Here is a 20,584-nt window from a genome sequence, read left to right as displayed (position 1 = left end):
TTTCATCTGAAAAATATTGTGTGCTCCTTGTCTGTCGGTGGTGTGAATATTTACTCCCTCTAAATAAATGTATCTTAACAATCGAATTTTATAAACCTGAACAATCACTGCTGTAAATGATCAGAAGCAAGACAAACGCTTTGAACAAATTTCATTTCCCCGTAGGTTCAAGCGGATAGCGAGGCATTTATTTTGCGAAAAATATGACTCCTTGCGATGCTAGTGAGGCCTAGAGTTAGTAAATTCAGCAGCTCCCACGGGAAATTAATACCAAGCATCAGTACTCGAAGGATGTTACTTCTTGCTGTCTTCTTACTTAATAGTCGTCATTTTCTTCTCATGGTAGCTGTTCAAATTATTTGCCGTACGTTTCGGTGTCGGTGTACTATATATTACGTCCTCTAAAACATTGATACATAAACGCAGAAACCTTACTTTCTTAAGCTTTTTTCGCCAATACATTGCTACATAACAAATACATTTTATTTCCTCTAGCCGAAAATGCATACATTTTGCATGCGCAAATCTGAACATGACATGCAATATCTGTGAAAAGCAAAGTACTAGATAGCGAAAGCATATGGCAGAAACACTGTGCAGCTGATACGGTGTTTGGGGTTTGTGGACGTGTGAGGACGTGTAATTAATGGAATCAAAATGAGGGTGGAAAGTTGACGGCATGTTTTATCACTTGGAGTGCCACGTGTGAGGTGATATGTGTCACTGGATTGTGATCGTCGTCAGCGATCATGTGAAACGTTCTAGTATGGAAGTGTCACGATGAAAAGAATATGAAACTTGTCTATTGAACTAAAATGCCAAAATCGATTTTAGTACCTGAAAATAAACACGTATGGAACAAGTGCACGTACTGCAAAAATTTGGAGTTCAAAGCCCAACAGGACTTTACAAGGTTAGTGTTAGACAGAATCTTAATGAGCAGTTTCGTAATGGTTGTCAGGCATAGCTATAGTTATTCTTTAAGCACGTTGGTGTACAATATAATGAATTTGACACAATTTACATAACAAACTTCGCCAGTCAAATTCGAAACAATTTTAAGTACTTCACTATAGTGAGATACTTAGCTTAATTGTTGATCAACACTTGAATTTGTGTATGATGACAGTAAATAAACTTTCAACGGCATAAATAGTGCATAGTGTATCATGGGTGCTTTCAACCGATGACAGAGTAATTAACTTTTATTTTATGCAAATTTTATCTGTGAGGAATACTGTATATGAAATATAGCCGAAATAAATAATATGTTTAAAGAGTTACGTAACGACTGTGATGTTGACTTATTAACTTGACAGATAATCTCAAATGAATGCCATTTGTATACCAAGCCTTAAGTTAATACGGCCATAATTTTTCACTTAATTAGCACAATGTTGTTTAAGCACAAGAATGATACTGTGCTTTTATTGTATAATTCTTTACCCAAATTGTTAAGCAACTTGTGGGTGTACTAGTACTTCCATTGGGCAGCTCTTGTCGTTAGGACAGCACAGAGATGTTGACAGTTGTCTTTAGCTGCAGACTGAAACATTTGGTATTACAATAATTACTTAAAAAGAAATGAACGAAGAAAAATAACATGAAATTGATTCATAATAACAGATCTAATAAGTTTTGGATCACATATACACATGTGTGTGCTGGGAATGAAGAGTTACATTATTCTCCATTCAAGTGTTTTGAAACAATGTTGGCAGAATGAGTATGTGACTCCATATTAAATTTGAGCTACAATTGAGTGTAATGTTTTATATTCTAGATGCTGTTATTCTTCACGCTTTGTAAGTAACATGTTAATAGAAAATTTGTTGTCTTGGAAACATAGGATCGACTTTGCAAACAATCATTTACAAATATTCACATAAACATTGGATTGTCCTGAAATGTACATTCCACACGAACTTGACAATTTTAATACACTTTCTCAGCATACAAGGTGACCTATCTTTGACTGTAGTGACTTTTTTTTTTTACTGGTATTTTGCTAATGCATTTACATGCTTGCAGTGCTTAATGTATTTTGAAGAATTTGAGATGGAAGTAAAAATAAAATGGCAAATAAATATATAAAAAAAAATGTGAACTGCTAATTTCAGTTGAAATATCTCTCTCTCTCTCTCTCTCTCTCTCTCTCTCTCTCTCTCTGTCTCTGTCTCTGTGTGTGTGTGTGTGTGTGTGTGTGTGTGTGTGTGTGTGTGTGTGTGTGTGTGTGTGTGTGTGTAAGGCAACTGATGTGACCTGCCACGAATTTCTCTTCCTCTCAGAGTACCTCATGCATCATACATAGGCCCTACTCATTTATTTGCTGAATTTATTCCAATCTCATTGGCCTTATTACTTTTCTCTGTCTTTGATTTTCTCTCAATCCATATTGTGTATGCATTAGACTGTTCATTCTGATCATCAGATCCTGTAATTCTTATTCACTTTCACTGACGATAGCAATGTCAGCAGGAGATCTTACATTGATACCTTATCATGTTGAATTTCAGTTCCCCTCTTGAACCACGTTCATTATTAGTTTCACTCTTGACCCATTCTTTTATATCCATTATTGCTACTTTGATATAGAGACTGAAATGTAGAGGCAGAACACCACAGCTTTGCCTTACACACGTTTTAATCTGAGCACATGGTTCTTGCTCTTCCACTCTTACTGTTCCCCCCTGGCTGTTTTGCATATTATATGTTACCCATCTTTCCTTATAGCTTACCCTTGTTTTTCTCAGAATTTAAAGCATCTTGCACCATTTTAGGTTGCTGAACACTGTCTGCAGGTCAACAGACCCTATGAACGTGTCTTGATTCTTCTTTATTCTTGCTTTCTTTATCATCTGCAATGTCAGCACTGCCTCTCAGGTGCCTTTACCTTCCCTATCGCCAGACTGATCGTCATCTAACAGGTATACTCAATTTTCTTTTCTGTTGTTCTGTAGGCTTGTATTATTCTTATCAGCAGTGTGGATGCATGAGCCGATAAGCTGATTGTATGATAATTCTCACACTTGTTAGCTATCCCTATCTTTGGAACTGTGTTGATGATGTTTTTCTGAATGTCAGATGGTATGTTGCCAGACTCTACACTCAAGACACCAGAGTGAATAGTCATTTTCTTGCCACTTCCCCCAATGATTTTAGAAATTCTGATGAAATATTATCTATCCCCCCTTCCAAAGCTCTTTCAAATTCTGATTGTAATACTGAATCCCCTAACTATTCTGTATGTACTACTGTTTCTTCTTCTTGTCATGTCATCAGACAAGTCTTCCCCCTCATAGAGGCCTTCAGTGTACTCATTCTATGTGCTTCCTCCTCTACATTTAACAATGGAATTCCAATTGACCTTTATGGCACCCCCTTACATGCACCCCCCCCCCCCCCCCCCACACTAAAACCTAAAAACAAACAAAGTTCTGTACAATCAGACCAAGTAACTGTAGGAACTTCATTCTAGATGCCACATATTTGCCCATTGCCCCAAGCATAAATTTCTGTTGTAGCTGTTACTGAAAAAAGCTATTAAATTCCCAACTATAAGTAACACACAGCACAAACAATACCAAATACAAATACAAATGCAAATCCATTACTAGCAAAATGCAAAATCGAAGTAGCTCTCTAGCGAACTGGCACACTCCCTTGCAATGACAGCCTCGCACATTTGGATAACAGTGACAAATGGCTCACTTTGGTACGTAACAAATTACTTGAAAACATAAACATGCAACCCAAGCAATCACCACCAATTACAATAACACAGCATCTGCAAACATGGGCTGACTCAAACACTGCACCACTGTGATGTCGCACAACACAAGATAGTCATGTCATGTGTCAAAGGGGACGGGTGGAATTGCAACTTCTTGTTGACCCAATTTTCTAAGTTTAACTATTCTTGGGGAGCACTACATTATTGCAGTGCCTATGTTGTTTGGAAGTACTATGCAAAGATCCTTCAGACATGCACTGTTGGTACTATAACTGTTATGAGATGTGAAACTACACATAATGAATGTATGAGTGCAAGTTGTTTTCAGTGTGATTGAATTCCATAGAAAGGCTACTTTTCACTGTTTTCACTGATATTCATTAATGCCACCTGGTGGCTCGCAGGCCAGATCTGGCCTATGGTTGGCCCATGGAACCAGTAGTGTCTGGATATTTCAATAGGTAAGAGCACTGCTCTTGATAGCCAAGGTTCCATGTTTGAGTGTTGGTCCACTTTAAAGTTTCAGTCACTCTGAAGGTTTCGAAAATCTGCACATTCCAGTGCAGACTGAAATATTAGCTCATTAGAAACAGCTCTCCTTGTTAACAACTGCTGAGAGCATTTTCCATTTTTTCTATTGTTCGTAATTGTTAAGGACATGCACTGTATTTGTACCATATAAATAAATAAATAAACAAGTAAAAATTCATGAATGTTGCTCCACTGATAACCATACACTTCATTTTTGAATAGTACAGCAAATGTCATTCTTTTGGGTAACAATAACTGAGGCAGTTTTTTGTGATAATATCCTAGAAGATTTTATGAATAAGAGTTTCCTTGTTTATTTTCTATTATTTAGTTTTTTGGTTGTATAATATGAATTTTAACCTCCACAATGAAAGCTGCTGTATTCTCTGTATTATAATTATTTATGATGTATGCTACTGTGTTCTATGTGGTATGTATTAATCTGTGGAAGCTAAACAGGATTCAGTCTCTGTATTCTTATGGCTGAAAAACTGTTGCAGTAATGCCCTGCTTCCTATAACAATGTTATGAAGTTATCTGAATGGCATGATACTTTTTTCTTGTCATTTCGTTCCACTTCATACAGTCAGATATTGTGTCAAATCAACCAAGCAACTATGTTTTCAGTGTGATTGAATTCTATAGCCATGCTACTTATTCACTGATATTAATTAATGCCACATGTGGGTGCCTGGTGGCTCGCAGGCCAGAACCAGCCTGTGGTTGGTTTCAGTCTGACCCATGGAACCAGTTCATGGAAGAGTGTGGCACTTGCATTGTACTCACCCATTGTGCTTCTTTGGATATTTTCCATTCTGTTGTTTGAATGTTTCCTATTTGACTTCTGTGTAGTACAGCCAATTTATGTTAGCTGCAAGCATCTTAGACGTTTAACCTTTTTAAAATGAATAAAGAAATAGCGTTATTTATTTAATGTTGTAGAAACAACTCCAGATGTGCAATCAGACATCACAAGTACATGTGTTCAAATATTTAAAAAATGTTTGCTGGTAGTGTTTGGGGGCATGAACATACTAATTTTCAATCACTCTACAGGTCAGCCTGTCTCCAAAAATTTTAAAGTTACTCCTATTTGCTTGTTGGCTGAGATTGCCTATCTCATTGCCGTATTTTGCTTTTCTATGATTCTTTCTCATCTTTATTGTTCATTGTAGACATGTTATGACATTGAAACTTTAGAAACTGAAGGTAATTTCTAATGAATTAAATGCTACCAGTTACTTTTATAGGTGTTTATTTTACCACGTTATTCCTGTATGTCTGGCATCCCATCTTCAGGTGTTTACATGTCATAAACGTTGTTTCTTTACTAACAGTGTTCCAGAATTTCACTGTGGAAGTTTTTAAGATGTTTTACATAAAGAAACAGTATTCACAATGGCTAAATAAATGTGAACATCTGAAGATGGGATGAGCATAAAAAGAATATACTCTCAAAAATGTGTTTTGAGACATAATTTGTTGGCACCATGTGTCAGGAAAGGTGTGCCATTCATGTCAGTGCATTACTCCATAAACATAATTCATAGATGCTACAGATTTGACTTTATGTGCTAGGAGCACTGCTGTCACATCACGTGACAAGCCACCACATGAGCTTATACAACTGTGCGATACATACCTGCGGATCAGCATATGTTACCCATGCCTTATGTATGCCTTTTCTTGTTTCAGTGTTACATAATTTTTCATGCATTCTTATAAAACTACATATATTGTTTAAATATAATTTTTGTTGAGTATTGGTCAATATTTATTCATGTGATTAAGTTTGTTTGCACAGTAATAATAATAATAATAATAATAATAATAATAATAATAATAATAATGCAGTGAAGAATAATACTATTTTTGGGTGGCAAATAGGCATGTTAAGGACGTAAGTGACCTCAGTGGCAATGAACGTTTTGGAAGAGAGGGAGAGGGGAGGGTGCGGGTGATGAGGCTAGCCACTTATTAGCTCACCCATTTTCCCCGACTTTGTTGCTAAAACCTTTTCCCATACTTGACTGCCTTGACGACGACTGATAAAACACTAGCATTGCAGGTGTGTGTGATGTGCACCACACAGTTGGCTGCAGTTAAGTGGTTGCCATTTGCTTCCTGAATTTCCCTTTGTAATAATATACTATTTTATTTATGTTCTGAAAGGTGTCAAAACAGCCATTTTATTGGCACGGCAGCCACTTAAATTGTTCACAGAAGTTCATTTTATATTGTTCATCAGTACTATGTAGTAAGTAAAGCTGTCATCAACCTTAATGTCGGTTGGCACACCATTGTGGTTTACTAGTTATTGTCTTATTTTTGCTGGGAGGTATCGAAACCTCCAATAATGGCTCTCAGCTTTAACCTGTAAAGTCGTGTATGTTGGGGGATACTGTCATTTCACTCGTATGCAATAAGGTGACTATGACACCAAGATACAAACAGATGAACGCAATCCCATTACACAGAGTGTAATCAAAATAATTTGAAGATCATGAAACTACCGGGGAAACAGCAGGAATTAAGGGGTTTTGGGTGGGGGCAAACAAAATAAATGACATTTCTAATATAAAATACACACCCAATAAAAAAATTATAAAAAATTCCAGTAAGCCAAAATTAAACTAAATACACAAAAACCTACAAACTTGGTATTACCAGTTCAACTTTACGTAAATAAATAGAAATATATGATACCAACATTGAAATAAATTTGCTAAAAATTGGTTTTTGGAATTTCATTAGCCCTGTATGCTTCTCATTTAGTCCACATCATCCCGTAATTCGCTTCAAAAGCTGAGACTTCATTTGATCTATATTGCTAGAATAAAGTCAATGACGTCAAGAAACTAAAACTCATGCCAAAAGCTAGTATTAAAAACTTCACTTCATCTCTGTAGCAAGAAAAAACCATACTTGTTGCACTATTATTGAAAATTTTATTTGACCAAAATAGCTTTAATGACTTTATGGTAGCCACCAACCTCAGTCATTATTAACTGCAACTAATAACACAACTGAAAGACTCATTAAAGAAATCCATTAACACACACACACACACACACACACACACACACACACACACACACACACACACACACAAAAACCTCGTACGCGCTTGCACTATTCATGGTACTGTCGTTTATTAGGAAATAACCTTTTTTTTGTTATTAATCATACGTTGATTGTTGATTATTATGTCGACATTATATCGTGGCACGTTTAGGTGGGTAGTGTTGGACAATTTCATCTCAAATCGTACAGACAAGAGTGAATGTGTCACATTACTATTTCAAAGTTTGCTGACAGAAATATATGTTGAAGTTCCACATATCTCTCTCCAAAAAGTACAATATGTTGATTTTTGATGATTTTTTTTAATGCTACAGACCTCTCCAAATGAGAGTATTTGTGAAAATATTGTAACGAAAGGGAGAATTTAAAAGTTGTAGTAAAGAAACCAAAAGTGATAGAGATCTGAGTTTATTTTCAATACAGTAAATACTTCGTTTCCATTACCATGAGACATCATTTATATATACACACTTTTGAAAATATGAATGGTCACAGGATGTTAACTATCTTGAGAAATGATAAAGTGGAAGGACTGCTATCAGCTATGACATTAATGCATGAATTCTTAAACAGTCAAAATATTTGTGCATAAAGCTGAAAGAATCTTAATTTTTTTGGTTATCTAGAAATTATTCTCTCCAAAATCCCCCATCCTAAATGTTCTAAAAATTTCATGGTACGTTAGTTGGTCATTGTACTTAGGGAGTGTACACAGTGGGCAATACTTCTCTGTACAAAGTGTGGGAAATTTTTTAAGTAGACCAAGCTCTACTCTCAATGTCGAAAAATCATGGACACTTAAATATTTAAATTTATTGCTGATTTTAAGTAAATGTCATGTAAAACTGGTATTTCTGAATCAAAATAATTACTGTCCAACACTATAAGTGAGTGGGAAAACAATTCGTAATTTTGTTCCAAAGTGTTTTATAACAAAACTGAGATGTGTGAAATATTTATACCCATTTTTCTTTTGATGATATTATTCAGATATTGTTATTGTCTTCTGTCATGACTTTACTTCATGGCTCTCCCTGAATTAAAATTGCCTACAATGTAACAATCAACATGCTCAGTTGAAAAGAGTTCATTTTTTCCATCTGCTTCTCATTGAACTTATATAGCCGAGCTGAATTTGCCCCAGGGCAAGGATAATCCAACAAGAGCAGTGCATGGGAAATGAGAACTGCGCGCTGATCTTTTGATGATAGCCATTTGAAAGCATTAGCAGGACTATGAGATTTCTTACAGCAGATGGTTATATCTTGCAGCTCATGAGAGACACTTCTTGTCTCACCCACCACTGATTGTTGTACGCACAAGAAATGAATTGTCTTCTAAAGTATACTGTGGTCTCTGCATTTCATGCACGGTAACTGGCTGCATTTTGTGGAACCCCGTTGTTGCAGTGGATGTGACACACTGGGATGCAACCCAGTTGTGACGTGATTGAATTCCTACCACAGGCTTCATAGCAGACCACTCATATTTATTTTTTTAAACAAAATTTCCCTAATGTACTTTCTTTTAGAATTAGTGTTTCATGTTTGTTACTAATGTCAATATGGTGTGTACAAATCAGTAGCATCTCTTATAGCATCAACAGCTTCATGCTGGATGTTAAATCTTGTTGCAACATGTTTACAGAGACCTCTTACCCCATCACATACACCTTTTCCATGACCTGTTGCTGCAAATGTCCTTTTTTTTTTCCTATGTATTTTTTCAGTACTACAGTGTCGACAAAGCTCATAAAGCTGAAAGCAGTTTTTAAAATGTGATGCTACACCATCAGTCACATAGACTTGTTTAGGAAATGTGTGGCCTCTTAGATGCTATGTCATCAATTATCATGCTGACAGCATAGCATGCATGTGCACTGTCATGAATGAGATCATCACTGACAATATAACAACAGTGTGATATTCCAAGGAAATAGGCAACACATGTAAATATTGGTATCTGTGATGTGTGCCAGTGGAGACTTTGAATTTTGTTTTTCAAAACAACAGACCACTTCTCAGCAAAGTAGAAATGAAGAACTAAAGTGTCAGTATTCTGGGGTGTGGCTAATTTTACCTCTGCTATGGCCTGTCTCTGCAACCTCCAGATATCATGATGAGCTATTCCTTTCATGACCCAATGCCTAATGATGGTGTTACACTATCGAATTTCTTTGTCAAAGATATTTGATGGTGTAATAGGGAACTTTGTCAAATGTCGTCCAATATTTGATCAAATCTAAGGCCTCGCTGTAGATTTGATCGAAGAAGTCGCTTGTCTTCTGTTCACTGCAATGTGACATGTTACCACCATATGGGGCACTAGCATCGCTGCAGCGTTCTGTCGTCTGTAGTGTTTTTATAAACATTGCCGGTAAATACAGTTGGTGTGTGCCGAAAACTACAAAATTAATAGAGATGTATGAAGCTGATGAGGCGCTTTACAATGTGAGACACCCTGAATACAAAAATAGATTAAGAAGATTGGAGACCTGACCTAACCCTTTCCTGTAGCAAGGAATCGGAGTGTTACAGTGAGCCTGTCTTCTGCAGATGTAGCAGTTCTTGAGTGAATATTGTGCTTTGTGATATGGGGATACACTTCACTGTGCACATACAGAAATGTATGCTCATCCATTCTTAAGTAATTGATGTATGACTTGACATCCTCCGCTATAAGCTCACGTATCAATCTTTGTTGAATGCTTTTATTGTGTCGTAAAACCCACAGCTTCACCCAGGTATGTTTCCTTTTTTCCCCCCGTTTCTCTTCCGCATGTGCACATAGTGCAATTGTGTTACATGCAACTGCTGCGATTAATAACAAGTTGTTGTTGTTGTCAGCCATCTTGAACTTTGATGAAAAATATGATGACAGGGTAATACCCCTTCTAGCGCTACACAAAAGATCTTTGTCAAATATATTTGACGGAATATTTGATCACATCTTTGATCAAATCTTTGACAGAGAAATTTGATATTGTAATACCGGCCTAACCTCTGTAACGAACTTCCCTGGCTCTACTGCCTTCTTCACCAACTCTCCTCACTTCCACAATATGTAGGTTATGTCATTATCAGTATCTTGAAGGTGTAATGCTTCAACAGTCATCACTTCAGCACCAGGACTTACTGCACACTCCTGCAACCAGCATTTATCTTGCAGTTCTTGACATATAGACAAAAGCATCAGGTCCATCTGTGTGTACTTCTTTCCTGTGACACTGCTTATGGCGAAAGAAATGTTTCAGATAAGTGCAGTAAATACATGTGCATACTTGCTTCACTGGCTGGCATTTTACCCAATTTGGTCGTAAGGAGTAGAATTTTTAAATTCAGGTTCTCCTTTTTCATTAGGAGATATGCTTTTCTTATTGATTTTGTCGTATGTCTTTTTGCCTTTTTAACTTTCCACCATTTTCACTAACAAAGATACCATCAGCCTGTTTAGGACTTCACCTGCTGCAATTGTTGTCATCACTTCATTAACATTCCAGAGCAACAGTAAGCATAATACCTTGCAATGGATGCCCACAGTAAGAATCTGGGCATGCCAAAATACTTTTCTCATTCTTTATTCTACGGGTTTTTGAAATCAAATAATGTGAGGAAGCGGGTATGTATTTTTGTATCTACTGCTTAGAGTAGCTACCTGGTGCCAGTATCAGTGACTGTACATTCTCAGTATAAATGGCTGCTGAGATAGTGGTATTTAGATTTTGAAACCACACACCACAGTTTGTGCACATACCCCTTGTCTTCAGGTTCTGCTCCAAGTGCAACCACATTATACACTTCACAAAGTTGATAAATTGTTGCTTGTGTAAAACTTGTTTCAATTTCTTCCTCTTTTATTTTTACATATTGTTTTCTTCTTTTGCTTCTAATCCTTCCTGGATGTTTAAGAGGGGATATAGTAGGGGCTACAGCAAAAATGCTAACAGTCAACGCATTAAAAACTTCACACCTAGGAAACGTTCTTGCAATGAGTGTAGCAGTTCCTGCACAATGAAGCTGATGCTAGTACCATTACTGGAGGACCAAAATACTTCTCCAATAACTCTGACAGATCTCCAACAACTGTGAAGTGTTTTTCACTTTCCTTAATCACCACCTTCTTTTGTCTTTTTTTCATAGTCCACACACTTCACTTTTCACTTCTGTATTTCCTCGCTGACATTGCATCTAACAAAAAGTTCAAACCGAACACAAAACTTGGTGCAGGCTGGGTTACGTGCTAGTTCTCACTCGTTTGTTGTTCAAAACAGTGCTGAAACAGTGTTGCCAATATGCATATTTTACACTAGAAATTCAGGGACACGAAATATTTAGAATGTTGAAAAATATTGCCCACTGTTTTTGCACTAACTACTAACACCTTAACCAAACAATATTTTGCGTAATTCTCAAAAGCTTTTGAGTGGGGGTTTCCAAGTAAATAATTCGTAAAAACTCATAAAAATGCATTTTTTTTGCATTTTTGGTAATAAATATTTACATAACATCTGGCAATATGACATAAAAGATAGCGTTCTGCAACTTTCCAAACTAGAAGAAAAAAATTTAAGTGGTAAAATTAACCTAAATTTCATATTTTCGTCTTAAATTTGTGAGATAAAGGAAGCCTGCAAGTGTGCAGGTGCAAACGAAATGTCAACACACTAGGATTGAGCTTTAAAGCAAAACATCTGCCCTTTTCTCCAGTACTTTTGGTTTCGTCTCTCTGTCTCTCTCTCTCTCTCTCTCTCTCTCTCTCTCTCTCTCTCTCTCTCTCTCTCTCTCTCTCTCTCTCTCTCTCTCTCTCTCTCTTTGTCTTTTGTTCTCTACTCTTTTGAGAGTTATTCACAAAATATACATTTTTCAAAGGACCATACCATTTACAAAAATTAAGATAACATCAAAATACTTTATTTCTGAACAGTTATGATATAGAGGTTCAATATATATATTTTCCAGAGAAATTCATGACCACAAGTTCACATGACCTGTTTGATTTGAGATGAAATCACCCTGTTTTGATATATGGTTCCGTAAGAGACTGGTAGAGGTTGGGCCTGTACTACACTGCCAATGGCAGTAAACAGTTGTGCTGTAGCTACCACCATATGCTTTGTGTACTCCAATTTGCTTTCTGTTGTGGATTGCTTTTTTGATTTGTTTTGAAATGAGTGAAGAGACTAATAGTGGTGATTAAAGGGATTAGAATGTGACTCTCTCCACAACAAAAGGAAATAGTGATCCCTATAACAGTTTTCAGTCCTGCTTTCATGGAAGTACAGATGCGGACATAGGATGGCAGCCCTTCAAGAGGGAGGCAGAGCTTTTTCCTGCACTGGTCCTCTACCATCAGACAGTCCATGTTCTCGCTTGTTTATGGTAGTGCCCTACTGCCAAGATATATTGTCCGCATAATACCAACCACCACTTAGTTCTGTTCTTCATTCCTTTCTGACAATCTGCTTATAGAATTCTGCTGTAGGATCCAGTAATATACAATGTTCTAAGCAGTTACAGTCATCATGTGAAACACCTATATTCTAATGGTAATATTTTATTGAAACTGATGCTGTGATGTCTGCTTGTTTTTGTGCCCATTGATATATATTCCTTCATTATCTTTTATATTATATAACTATTATGTTGCCAGACATCTGCGAGAACATCACTGTACGAAAGAGGGAGGGTCCTTTGTATGCCGTTACGGTCTGAATGGTGTGTGTCCATCGCTTCCTGTGGAAGGTGTGAGTGATCAAGACTATGAGGAGCATGTTCTGCGCCATCACGTGCAGCAGCCACGATCTGCGAGGCACCAAGCAATGCTGGGGCGGCACAGCAAACTGCTACTGCTGCAGCAGCAACAACAACAGAATGCTGAACACTCGCAGCCGTGGACTGTGTACTCAGCATCTCAGAACCTGCCTGCAGTCCTCAATGACCCTAGTCGTGGGAAGCAAGTATGTATCTTTCGTATGTAGAAGATATGAAGCAATAACTGTATGTTTCGAACAAGAAGTTGTTGAATGGGACCAGATATTACATTAATGATGGCCTCTTGTACCAAATGTAGTTTCTGCAAGCAACTTTAAAAATACTAATGTACAGTTGTCACCAACTTATGAATACTCTAAATGGTAAGGCCCGTCTTTTAGAGATTTGCATAAAGGAAAAACACACAAAAGCAAAAGTTAGGCTCCTAGGGTTGATTAGTCAGACAGATTGTATTAGAGAAAATGTGATTCTACTGTCAGTTACGTGGAAACATGCAGTTATGTAGAGCAAAATGTCTCTTAGGGAAAGATAGAGAAAAAAGGAAAACTGTTTTGTAGTATTTTGCATTCCAGATAAAAAATGTGGAGGAAATTGCAGGAATGATAGAAAGAAAGAGGAAGCTATACAAGAGAATGCTGCTTAGACTAGGAGTAAGAAACACTTGAGAATAAAAAGCAAGTTCAGTACATTGTGGCGAGAAAATATTAAGTAGTAGAAGTAATTACAATACATTTTTTCCCCTTGTATGTGACTGTTATCTATTAAAATGCACTCACAGAATTGGCAGCTCTTGTGTTGCCTGCCAAAGTTGGTAATTTGTTGGCGTTGATTGTTGCTAGTTGGGTTATAGTATATTGTAGCTACTGAAAAGCACTGAATCTAATGATTTCTTTGGGCAGAAGATAAGGATTGATTAATTTGGTTTTGATATGCAGAGTAACAGAATAATGTTTACTGATCTGGTCGTTATGAATTTCAAGGTTGATTACTGATTTTCATATTTATTTGGTGAATGAAAGAAAATTAGATTGGTGACATACTTAGCTTTAATGTAGCCCGAGACATGATTAGATTGAAATGTAACTATTTGATTGTGAGTTGGCGAAGCCAAGTGATGTGAATGAAAGAAAATTTGATAAGCTGACAGTCTGACCTGTAGCATAACCCGATTCCTAGATTAGGTAGTAATGTGACAGTTTGCTTGTAACTTGACAAAGCCAACAAATCTGCTGGCCGCTGTGGCCAAGCAGTTCTAGGCGCTTCATTCTGGAATCGCGCAAGTGCTACGGTTGGAGGTTTGAGTACTGCCTCGGGCATGGATGTGTGTGATGTTCTTAGGTTAGTTAGGTTTAAGTAGTTCTACGTTATAGCGGACTGATGACCTCGGTTGTTAAGTCCCATAGTGCTCAGAGTGGTTTGAATTTTAATGAAACAAAATACCAGCTAACTTTATTTACTACCCATTGAAAATTATGAACAAACCTATACTTTTCCAATGGTCTTCTGGGATTTTTGAAAGTAGATAAAGAAGTAGAGTGTAAAATGAATGGAACTGTTGATTTCACGTTGGAAATTGCAGTCACAGTGCCAGAAACATGGATATCACCTACTTGAATAACATACTCTTTCTCTCACAACTTCTATCCCCCCCTCCTCCCTTCCACAGACATGCCGTGAAAGAAACAGTTGACTGCAAGCATAAATAAATAAAAATGGAAAATGGCCACAGAAATGCATTCAGTGGCCATTTACAGGGTGATTATAATTAAAGTTAAGCTTTCAAACCCCTGTAGAAATAACACCACTGGTCGAATGACATCAAATTGCAATGGAATATTATCAGAGGACGGGGAAAACGTATGGCAGAACAACAATTAATAGCAAGAGATGGCATTGTAAGCATCATAATTTAGTAGTGGTCGCCTACAAATGACAAATGAATCTTACAACAATGCCTAAGGTGTACCTTTGATGTTAAACAAACTGTATTACTCAGTATGCATGTGTGTAAAGGTGTGATACTATTAGCTATGTAAGCCCATCCACCGTGGCAAGGTCGTAGCACCTCAGACGGGAAAAATCTGTTTTTAATTGTCCTGAGGCCAAAAACTGCATAAAAAGCATCAGTCAAATCAGATTATTAATTTCTGTGTGACTGGCACAGAACATGTATAATGTGCTATCCACTGTTTTCTGCAACAAATTGAAATTGAGAAACAGTACGTTCCACAGCTTATTGAAGTGTTTCCGGTGTCATGTTCAGAATGTGTTGCGCGATGCGTGCTTTCAGTGCAGCTAAGTTTGCAGTTGGAACACTGAACAGCATCTTTCAGATAGCCCCACAGCCAGAAGTCACAAGGATTAAGATCAGGTTATAGGGATGTTCAGGCTGTAGGGAAATGCCGGCTGAGAATTCTAGCATTTCCGGAATGGTGCTTAAGCAGCTGCTTAACTGGATTTGCAATGTGCTGAGGTGCACCATCTCACATAAAAATGATCCCATCCCATCCACACTGTTGGAGAGCTGGAATGATGTGGTTGCGCAAAAGACTTAGCGTTTACCAGTGACGGTACAGGTAACAGGACCGGGAGCACCTGTATCTTCAAAAAAATATGGCGCCACGATAAATGATGCTGTAAACCTGCACCACACAGAGACCTTTTCAGGGTGAAGTGGTACTGGTTGATTTGCATGTGAATTTTCCGCTATCCATATTTGACGAGTCTTTGTATTGACATATCCTGTCAGATGAAAGTGGGCTTCATCTGTCCACAAAATCTTCCACGGCCAATCATTGTCCAGTTCCATGTGAGCAAGAAATTCTAAAGCAAAGGTCTGTCTTGCTGGCAGGTTAACAGGAAGCAACTCTTGCACCTGGGTAATTTTGAATGGAAAGCAGAGAAGGATGTTTCGTAGGATTTTAGACACCGAGCTCACAGGTGTGTCCAGTGTTCGGGCAATTCTCTGTGCACAACACATTGCACACTACCACTTGTCTCCTCCTGAATTGCTGTGGCCACCGCTTCCACTGACGTCAAATCAATTTGTTTCCTCCCTCTACCAGGTTGCACACCAAAAGAACCTGTCTTTCCGAATTTCCGAATCATTTTCTCTAGACCCATGGCAGTCATCAAGACCAGTGCCTTTTCTTTCAAACCCTTCAGTGTCCATAACTTCTGCAGAGTGACGTGTGCACAGTCATCATTCTTGTAATACAACTTTACAAGCAGAGCACAATCCTGCATTGAGACAGTTCATTGTGAACGTCGCAGACACGAAAGGAGGAAAAGCCATGTACCCGGCGTTTTTACACAACTTCAATGGCTCGCGCGCACGGCGGGTGTTTTCATTTACGTATTCTGACACATACAGCGCCATCTATTGATCAATTTTCACACTATTTTTTTTTTTCTTTGACCATAGTTTTTCCCCCTTCTTCGATAATATTCTGTTGGAATTTGATGTCATTCTGACCAGCGGTGTTATTTCTACAGCATTTCGAAAGTTAAACTTTAATTATAATCATCCTATATATGATGCAGCATGGTGTGGAAAACATGTATGGTCAAATTCCATAGTGCTGTGTAACCAATGTGTAACACAGGTAACTGCAATTGTGAATGCTGTTAACTGAAAATAGGAGTTACTCTCTTTTGTGGTCACTGTGTGTGACTTCTGTGGAGTATGCTTACTGTTTGGGCATGAAAATCTATGGTAAAAAAGGACTGGCCAAGTCCAGCTTGTGCTTTGGAGTGCGAGAAAGATAATACCTGTTAAAATAACTGACCTTTGTAAACAGTTAAGAAAATGAAAACTCTAGAGTTTAAAAAATTCCCTCCAAAAAAATCAGGAGAAGGAAATGACAACTATCTTGATCACTATCGTAGTTTGAAAATGTAACTTCATGTGTAATCCTCTTTGACTCTGTATGCTGCCAGTATTACTGTTTACAGTTTACACTACGTGCTGCTGCCAGTGGGGTAAATAACTCTAGTGTTAGTTATAAGAGAAAATGATTCTGCAGTCCAGCTTAGAGTTGATTCGCACTACTTCTACCCAACTTCACGCCCCACAGAAGGTGTGCATCTAGGCAATAAAGGTACACTTTAGTTTTTTAGGTAAAGCAAACTACATGTTTTGTTAGTAGCAGTACTGTAGAATGTTTGCTCTTTTAGAAATGAGACTTTAACTAATGTCGTGATGTATGAGTATCCAATAAAATCTAATTTGTGTGTCCATACTATGTAAGCTGCTATTGTGATGAATTACAATCATTAGGACCCTAACCATAGAAAGAGTGTTTAAGGAAATAGTTTCCAGAATCCTCCCTGCGGGTCTGGGGGTAAGAATAGGCCTGCGGTATTCCTGCCTGTTGTAAGAGGCGACTAAAAGGAGTCTCAAAAGTTTTAGCCTTATGTGATTGTTCCCTCTCGGGTTTGACCTCAATCTCTCTAGATTCTTCCGAAGAGCAAGCCAATTGGGGAAGGGCGCCTTACATGGTGAACTGTATCCGTCGTGTGTTGAGAGCTTCAGCTGGCTTTCTCGTTGTTGCAATGCTGTCCCACTCGTTTTCCATCTCTTGGGCGAGGACACGTCCCTGGGTGCGATTACATCTACACTACACTTACATCTACACTTATACTCCGCAAGCCACCCAACGGTGTGTGGCGGAGGGCACTTTATGTGCCACTGTCATTACCTCCCTTTCCTGTTCCAGTCTCGTATGGTTTCGCGGGAAGAACGACTGTCTGAAAGCCTCTGTGCGCGCTCTTATCTCTCTAATTTTACATTTGTGATCTCCTTGGGAGGTATAAGTAGGAAGAAGCAATATATTCGATACCTCATCCACAAACGCACCCTTTCGAAACCTGGCGAGCAAGCTACACTGCGATGCAGAGCGCCTCTCTTGCAGAGTTTGCCACTTGAGTTTGTTAAACATCTCCGTAACGCTATCACGGTTACGAAATAACCCTGTGACGAAACGTGCCGCTCTTCTTTGGATCTTCTCTATCTCCTCCGTCAACCCGACCTGGTACGGATTCCACACTGATGAGTATTGCTCAAGTATAGGTCGAACGAGTGTTTTGTAAGCCACCTCCTTTGTTGATGAACTACATTTTCTAAGGACTCTCCCAATGAATCTCAATGTGGCACCCGCCTTACCAACAATTAATTTTATATGATTATTCCACTTCAAATCGTTCCGCACGCATACTCCCAGATATTTTACGGAAGTAACTGCTACCAGTGTTTGTTCCGCTATCATATAATCGTACAACAAAGGATCCTTCTTTCCATGTATTCGCAATACATTACATTTGGCTACGTTAAGGGTCAGTAGCCACTCCCTGCACCAATTGCCTATCCGCTGCAGATCTTCCTGCATTTCGCCACAATTTTCTAATGCCGCAACTTCTCTGTATACTACAGCATCATCCGCGAAAAGCCGCATGGAACTTCCGACACTATTTACTAGGTCATTTGTATATATTGTGAAAAGCAATGGTCCCATAACACTCCCCTGTGGCACACCAGAGGTTACTTTGTCTGTAGACGTCTCTCCATTGATAACAACATGCTGTGTTCTGTTTGCTAAAAACCTCTTCAATCCAGCCACACAGCTGGTCTGATATTCCGTAGGCTCTTACTTTGTTTATCAGGCGACAGTGCGGAACTGTATCAAACGCCTTCCGGAAGTCAAGAAAAATAGCATCTACCTGGGAGCCTGTATCTAATATTTTCTGGGTCTCATGAACAAATAAAGCGAGTTGGGTCTCACATGATCGCTGTTTCCAGAATCCATGTTGATTCCTACAGAGTAGATTCTGGGTTTCCAAAAACGACATGATACTAGAGCAAAAAACATGTTCTAAAATTCTACAACAGATCGACGTCAGAGATATAGGTCTATAGTTTTGCGCATCTGCTCGACGACCCTTCTTGAAGACTGGGACTACCTGTGCTCTTTACCAATCATTTGGAACCTTCCGTTCCTCTAGAGACTTGCGGTACACTGCTGTTAGAAGGAGGGGGGGGGGGGGGGGGGGGCGGCAAGTTCTTTCATGTACTCTGTGTAGAATCAAATTGGTATCCCGTCAGGTCCAGCGGACTTTCCTCTGTTGAGTGATTCCAGTTGCTTTTCTATTTCTTGGAAACTTATTTCGATGTCAGCCATTTTTTCGTTTGTGCGAGGATTTAGAGAAGGAACTGCAGTGCGGTCTTCCTCTGTGAAACAGCTTTGGGGAAAGGAGTTTAGTATTTCAGCTTTACGCGTGTCATCCTCTGTTTCAATGCCATCATCATCCCGAAGTGTCTGGATATGCTGTTTCGAGCCACTGATTTAACGTAAGACCAGAACTTCCTAGGATTTTCTGTCAAGTTGGTACATAGAATTTTACTTTCGAATTCACTGAATGCTTCACGCATAGCCATCCTTACACTAACTTTGACATCGTTTAGCTTCTGTTTGTCTGAGAGGTTTTGGCTTCGTTTAAACTTGGAGTGAAGCTCTCTCTGTTTTCGCAGTAGTTTCCTAACTTTGTTGTTGTACCACAGTGGGTTTTTCCCGTCCCTCACAGTTTTACTCGGCACGTACCTGTCTAAAACGCATTTTACGATCGCCTTGAACTTTTTCCATAAACACTCAACATTGTCAGTGTCGGAACAGAAATTTTCGTTTTGATCTGTTAGGTAGTCTGAAATCTGCCTTCTATTACTCTTGCTAAACAGATAAACCTTCCTCCCTTTTTTTATATTCCTATTAACTTCCATATTCAGGGATGCTGCAACGGCCTTACGATCACTGGTTCCCTGTTCTGCACATACAGAGTCGAAAAGTTCGGGTCTGTTTGTTATCAGTAGGTCCAAGATGTTATCTCCACGAGTCAGTTCTCTGTTTAATTGCTCGAGGTAATTTTCGGATAGTGCACTCGGTATAATGTCACTCGATGCTCTGTCCCTACCCCCCGTCCGAAACATCTGAGTGTCCCAGTCTATATTTGGTAAATTAAAATCTCCACCTAAGACTATAACATGCTGAGAAAATTTATGTGAAATGTATTCCAAATTTTCTCTCAGTTGTTCTGCCACTAATGCTGCTGAGTCGGGAGGTCGGTAAAAGGACCCAATTATTAACCTAGTTCGGTTGTTGAGTGTAACCTCCACCCATAATAATTCACAGGAACTATCCACTTCTACTTCACTACAGGATAAACTACTACTAACAGTGACGAACACTCCACCACCGGTTGCATGCAATCTAATCCTTTCTAAACACCGTCTGTACCTTTGTAAAAATTTCGGCAGAATTTATCTCTGGCTTCAGCCAGCTTTCTGTATGTATAACAATTTCAGCTTCGGTGCTTTCTATCAGCGCTTGAAGTTACGGTACTTTACCAACGCAGCTTCGACAGTTTACAATTACAATACCGATTGCTGCTTGGTCCCCGCATGTCCTGACTTTGC

At 38.6% G+C, this 20,584-nt stretch overlaps 1 protein-coding gene across 1 annotated transcript in view; it reads left to right on the top strand.

Moving 5' to 3' along the window:
• The first annotated feature begins 549 nt into the window (after positions 1-549).
• LOC126278062 (vacuolar protein sorting-associated protein 54-like) overlaps positions 550-20,584 on the top strand; it is a 135,588-nt gene continuing 115,553 nt past the window's right edge. The window contains exons 1-2 of the mRNA XM_049977883.1: positions 550-913; positions 12,998-13,304. Coding sequence (XP_049833840.1) covers positions 816-913; positions 12,998-13,304 — 405 coding nt within the window. The 5' untranslated portion in view covers positions 550-815. The remainder of the gene's footprint in view (positions 914-12,997; positions 13,305-20,584) is intronic.

The sequence above is a fragment of the Schistocerca gregaria genome, chromosome 6 (assembly GCF_023897955.1).
Source record: "Schistocerca gregaria isolate iqSchGreg1 chromosome 6, iqSchGreg1.2, whole genome shotgun sequence".
In the NCBI taxonomy this organism is placed as follows: domain Eukaryota; kingdom Metazoa; phylum Arthropoda; class Insecta; order Orthoptera; family Acrididae; genus Schistocerca; species Schistocerca gregaria.
The sequence above is the reverse complement of the archived record's forward strand: the minus strand, read 5'-3'. Positions and strand labels throughout refer to the sequence as shown.